General features: G+C 45.8%; 1 protein-coding gene across 1 annotated transcript; it reads right to left on the bottom strand.

Moving 5' to 3' along the window:
* Positions 1 to 3,239: 3,239 nt before the first annotated feature.
* Positions 3,240 to 6,077, bottom strand: Nr0b1 (nuclear receptor subfamily 0 group B member 1). The gene is made up of 2 exons (XM_070039262.1): positions 4,862 to 6,077; positions 3,240 to 3,812 (listed from the first exon to the last, which is right to left on the bottom strand). The coding sequence occupies exons 1-2, from the start codon at positions 6,075 to 6,077 to the stop codon at positions 3,568 to 3,570; spliced, it is 1,461 nt and encodes a 486-aa protein (XP_069895363.1). The 3' UTR covers positions 3,240 to 3,567.
* Between the last annotated feature and the right edge of the window lie 336 nt (positions 6,078 to 6,413).

Raw genomic sequence — 6,413 nt, 5'->3', positions numbered from 1 at the left:
GACTGCTCACTGAATAAATGATCAGGAATAAAAAAAAAGCATGAGGAGGGTTGTTTCAACTCATCTTAACATATATATGTGGGTCTGCATGTGCATATATTTATATGTGTACATATACGTATAGGTACATAGTTATGTATACATATATAAGAAGTTACCCTGATGGTTTCATGAACATGATGTGTCTTTACTAAGTTGCCCTAAGATATCATTTGGCAAAAAAAATATGCCTTTGTCTCTCTTGTGCACAACCTTTGCAGACAAATATTCTGAGTGACAAAATGATTAGTAAAGTTAGGAATACACCTTGATATGTTAATAATCAAGCAAAGAACCTGGCCCAGAAGGAGGCTTGGGAAGAGAATTGGGCATTAGTGATTAGTGATTTAGAGGGGCATTTCTGGAAGCCAAAAGGAAAAATTCACCAGATTGTTTTCGCGAGCTACTTCATAGCCTAGATGGCACATGACAGTCTGACTCTGCATTGGCTCCCACCAAATACATCTAGGCGCCATCCACACTCACCAGGAAGATGAATCAGTGTAACTGACATAATAGTTTGGGACTGACAGCCTCAGGCAGCCCCTCTGGAACCACAGACTTAACAGAATTACTTCCACTGGGGTCAGAGGTAGCACAGTGGGAGGCCAAATTGGAGCCCCCTGGCCAAAGCATATCCTGCTCCTGCTTAGGCTATCCTAACACATTCAGCCCTTTGTCCCAAGAAGATGACATGAGCCCTCTGGAATTGTGATGTTTGTGTGTTTGTGTAAATATGTGTGTGCATACGTGAGTGTGTGTGTGTGTGTGTGTGTGTGTGTGTGTGTGTGTGTGTGTATGCCCCTGCTATAACACAACCGAGGCCACAAAATGTGTCCAGATCAGACTCAACTTGCTAGCCAGAGTTGTGCTAGAGCCAGCTGAAAAAGCTTCATCAAAATTGTTGGAGGAGGCCACCTGCCTGCCTGACAGACCTTTCTGGTGAATGGGATTTGTTTCAACAAGCCCACGATTCCTAAAGAGCATAAATGAGATACATGCTACAGGTTATCGTCATCATGTCCTACCAATAATTCTGACTCTGCAAAGACACCTTGGCCTAAAGTGGGCATTGGTAGAAAGGACTTAACATGGTAGGTCTGAGCCCGCTGCCTTACAATAAATCGCCTGCTTATAAGATGGGCCCCTGTCTCATGTCTGAAAACGTGGATTTTAGGAAGTGCTCTCATCCTTCTCTGACTCATAAGGGTGACTCACTATACCTAGACTGTTTGTACAAACAATGTGGTTCGTGCTGAGCATCTACTTTCTTTCTATGTGCTTGGAATTTTGAGGCAGGCTAGGTAGATGATGCCTATGTGACTAGCCTCAATAAAAATTCTAAACACTGAATCCCAAAGGCTTTCTCTGGGCAAAAATTTAGTTGAGTTTTCATCCTGGGGGAAGAATATAGCCTTTGTGATACCCTCCTGGGGAAAGCATAGGGAGGCCTGCACAAATCCCACTTCTTCACATTCTGTTCTTGACCTTTCCTTTTAAGGTCCAGGTATCTTTTCTGCATCACTGTAATAACTCTTAGTCCTGAAACACAATGATAGGCGAAGCTCCCTAAGACTAATAAATCTCTGAATGGGATGATAATATTGGGATTCCCAATATAGCTACCATTTAAAATCTCAACTACTTTCTTATCACAGTAGATACTGCAGATACCTTGAAATTTTAATTATACTAATCACTGTTTTGAAATAAAGATTGACATTAGACCTATCAATGGATAACTTTTTTTTTAAGGTGATGTACAGAGGGGCTACAGCTACACGAGTCAGGTGATAATTTCTTTCTACATGTGTTGATAAAATATGTATATATATGCATGTATGTATATATACAGATCATGCTTTATATATTTAACATTTTCTTTAATATAATTTATTTCCTTTGTAATCTTAAGTATTTTATTAATTTTGTTACTCTTACACAAATCCTGAGAGGTTGTCTATAGGACTCAAAAAAACAGTCAAAGAAGTTTAGAATGTCTTGCAATGGGTCATTACTCTGTCATATTATATGTATACATATATGTGTATATATGTGCATATATGTGCATGTGTGTTCGCACATAGTACACACTATGTGTGTAACATATGCAGTCTTTCAATTGTTGTACAAAACATGTAATTTATATATATTAAATTTTTTTCCTAGTTATACAAAGAAGTTTCAATTACCCTTGTACACCTCTTCCACCATTCTCCTCCTCCTTCCCAACTCAACCCATCTCAAGTTTCCTAGTTCCATTTCCACATATTTACATCAAATATTATGAATGTATTTGCCAACCATTCCTCTCTCCATTTCACCTCCCCTTCCCCTTAATGCACACCTTCCTCAGACATTTTGTTAAACTAGCTTTTAATTTTTCAAAGGGGTTATACCATGGAAATCCATCCCTGCATATATTACTCATTAGCCAGTTTGATCATGTATTATTTATACAAATGGCCCTGTATGAGTTTTCATGTTTTTATCTTTTAGAGCTAAGGAAGAATCCATTTTGTGGATTATATTTAAAGTGGAAGAAGTCAAGAATACTTTATAATTTCAGTGTGACCATCGTATCAACAATGTATTTTGGGCCAAGTGCCAGTGGCTCATGCCTGTAATCCTAGCTACTCAGGAGGCTGAAATCTTAGAATTCTGGTTCAAAGCCAGCCCTGGAAGGAAAGACCATGACTCTCTTACCTCTAATTAACCATCAAAAAGCCAGAAGTAGAGCTATGGCTCAAAGTAGTAAAGTTGTTAAGCACAAAGCTCAGGGACAGTATCCAGGCCCTGAGCCCCAGGAACAGCCCAAAATGAAACAGTGTATCTAAAATTGAGTTATAATTACAGTTTTGTAGTGATATCGTTTCTTATAAAATGTAGGTTTCTTGTGGAATTATTGTTCAAATCGATAATTGTGTACAAAAAACAAAATAAAATCATGAAAATCTATTTTGCCTATACAAAGCTTTCTGTACACAGACTGCTTCTTGGTTCCAAGCAGATGTGATGACAGTCTTCCATATAGCTGATAGAAATCACAAAGAAGCTAGTCATTTCTCTGACATTAGCATTTTGTAACATTAAATGCTAGGCATTTACTGAACAGCAGACTTTTGATTATGTTGTTTAGGTTTATAATACTTTTTTTAATCTTACTTAATTAAACCCCAATGAAACTTCTTTCAGTCAAGTTAGTGGTTAGCATCTTAAATTTTATTAAAACTTAGTATTACAAATTGTATTTGAGCAAGTTCAGTGGAGAGAGGTTATGAAAATAGCTTATTGGCATAGTACCCTGCTAGTTTGCTAAAGATGTACAGAGGTATGTTAACTGTTGGCAAAGTTTTCCAACAGTATGGAAACAGAGGATTTTAAACTGTCAGTAACTAAAGTATCAAGTACAAATATACTATGCATGTAAAAATAACAAGTAAGTTTAATTTTGCAACGTTCTACATTCTTTTGCCTACAGCTTGCTCTCTAGCCCAGCACAATGCACATGTGGAACTCCACATGCCCTCACAAATTTGCACAGAGCATTTCCAGCATCATATCATCCATGCTGACTGTGCCAATAATGGGCCTGAAGAACAGTTCAACAATGACGTCAGCATTGATGAATTTCAGCAGGTAAAGGGCACTGTTCAGGTCGACATATCTTCCCTGGTAGTCTCTCTGCGTTGTCTTGATGTGCTCACTGAGGATCTGCTGAGTTCTCCATTGAAGGCCTTGAATGTACTTCACGCACTGCAGGCCTGGCAGATCTGGAGGAAGAAAGATCTCTTTGTTGTAAACAGTTCACCATAAAGAACTTTGATAGCTTTCAAATGTACTCATTTTCACTTCTTCCCACTACAGAAATACTTAAGCATCTTGTCGAAAAGGTTTTTTGAGGGCAAGGAGCAATAATATATTATATTATATTATGTGTAATATGTAATATATATCATATGCATACATATATATATTTGATATATATTTGAGACACCTATATCTTATATATCATATATGTATATACATATATATGCCACAGCACAGTAGCCATTTTTTATGTAAGATCACGTGGGACTTGATGGAGCACTGTAAAATGGGGTGGGGAAGGGTGCTGCGTTGATTAGGAAGTCCCTAAGGAATCTTCCAATTAAAAAACACAGTGTTCCTGCTTGCCCTCTCTATTAAATCTTTTTCCACTATGTAGGACTGGCAGGTGGAGGAATCCAGATGCTTAGGACCATACCAATGACCATGCACAAGCAGATCCTTGAAACTGGAGATATTCTATGCGAGTCCTTACCACCTGTTTCCTTCCGTACCAAACTTAATAGATTTGTACCAAGGAAAGTGTTCCTGTAATTTTCAGAATGGAGTTTCAGAAAGGGACACTGCAGGATTGCAAAAATGTTACGGATATGCTAATAGATTTAAAAGAAAACTAGAGGGGGGGCAGGAACAGCTGTATCTCATGAAGGCAGAAACTTCTGTAAGAGAAATATGTTAAAAAAAAAAAAGCCAAGTAAAACCTCAAGGATCTCCCCGTTCTTCCCCACCCTTCCTGTTTCCCTCCCCCTCCTCCTGCACCCCATCCCCACCCTCATCCTCAGGATGTTTCTAGTGGCAGTTCACCCCACCAGGAATGGTTCCCAGAGCCAACCCCCGCCCACCCACCCCCAAGATCTGCTAAGTGGAGACTTGCGAAGACCATCCCCCCGCCCACCCCCACACTGTCCAGGAAAACTGAGGGCCCCGCGCCCCAGAGCAGACCTTGCCCACTGTTCTGACCTGGGAAAAGCTGACACCAGGTCAGCGCCCTTACCTGGGTTAAAGAGGATGGTGCCCTTGAGGTAGGCATACTCCTTGGTACTGATATTCAGACTCCAGCACTTGACGAGGAAGTTCTTCATGGCTTGGACGGTGGTGGCCCAGGGCAATTGCACAATCTCAGGTGGCGGTGCCGAACGTGGCTGCCCGGTGGGCAGGGGCGGTGGCTCCTGGCCCTGGGTCTCCTGCCCCCTGGTGGTGAAGATTCTCTGCAGCACGCTGGGCTCCGAGATCTCCAGGGTCTCGAAGTGGATGCGATCTTGGGCGAGCTCGAGCATGAGCAGGGGCGCCCAACAGCTGCGTGCCAGCACCAGCTGTTGATCCAGGGGCAGCACCTGGAAGCATGGCAGATACTTAACGAAGCGCAGCGTCTTCAACAGGCCGGCGGCGGCGGCCTCCCAGACCACCTGTGGACTCTTGAGAGACACCAGCCGCGGCGAGCCACAGGAGGTGTCCCACCAGGCAGGCGCCGGCTGCAACTCTAGAGCCGCTCGTGGTTGATTGGAGCTCCCAGGCACGCCGCCGCCGCCGCCGCCGCCGCCGCCGCTGCCGCTGCCGCTGCCGCTACCGCTGCTGCCCTGCTGGGAGTTGTCTTCGCTGCAAAAGTAGCTGCGGTACAGGACCGTCATGGCCTGGCCCCCTTGCAGCCCCACTCTACCTCTCAGATTCTGCGCGCAGTAGGAGAGCTGCCACCACGCGCCTCTCGTGCCGGCTTCGGACCCTTCCGGAGCCACGTGCGATTGCTTGGCGCTCGTCAGCAGGCTGTATAAGATGCTGCCCTGCCTGGGGTGTTCTTCCCCACAGAAGCAGCAGCGATACAGGAGCGCCATGGGCCGCCCCATCTGCGGACCCTCTCTGCCCACCTGGGGCTCCGCGCCGCAAGCGCAGCCCCAGCACGGAGCTCCCATCCGCGCCTTGGGTGCCTCGGGAGCCCCGTGCGTCGGCTTGGCGCTGGTGAGCATGTTGTAGAGGATGCTGCCCTGGCGAGCGTGGTTCTCACCGCAGAAGCAGCAGCGGTACAGGAGCGCCACGGGCCGCCCCATCTGCGGACCCTCTCTGCCCACCAGGGGCTCCGCGCCGCAAGCGCAGCCCCAGCACGGAGCTCCCATCCGCGCCTTGGGCGCCTCGGGAGCTGCCGCGTGCATTTGCTTGGCGCTCATCAGCATATTGTAGAGAATGCTGCCCTGCCATGGGTGGTCCTCCTCCGCCATGGCCCGCGGCTTCCACAGCCCGTTCTGCCCGGTGGCCGCCGCCTGGGACTTATTTATACTGAGCACGCACGCAAGCGCGTCCGCCTCCTCCCCGCCCGGGCAAGGGCGCAGAAGGGGGCGCGGCCGGCGTTGCGCTTCGCTGTGTTCGCCCGAGACCTTAGGAGGTTCAAAAGGGCAAGATAACTCCTTAGAAGCTGGAAAATCAAGAGGAGCGTTAGCGTGGGAGCTCCTGGGAACTTCCTGACTTAACTCCCTTTGCCCCTGCCCCTTTCCTTTGGAGGAAGGGAGCCCAGAGCCCAGCCCAGGACAGGGAGTTGGGGGGTTCCAGCTCTTCCC

Source organism: Dipodomys merriami, unplaced genomic scaffold (assembly GCF_024711535.1).
Source record: "Dipodomys merriami isolate MVZ:Mamm:240054 unplaced genomic scaffold, mDipMer1.0.p SCAF_3, whole genome shotgun sequence".
NCBI classification, from domain to species: domain Eukaryota; kingdom Metazoa; phylum Chordata; class Mammalia; order Rodentia; family Heteromyidae; genus Dipodomys; species Dipodomys merriami.
This window is presented reverse-complemented; position numbering and strand designations above follow the sequence as displayed.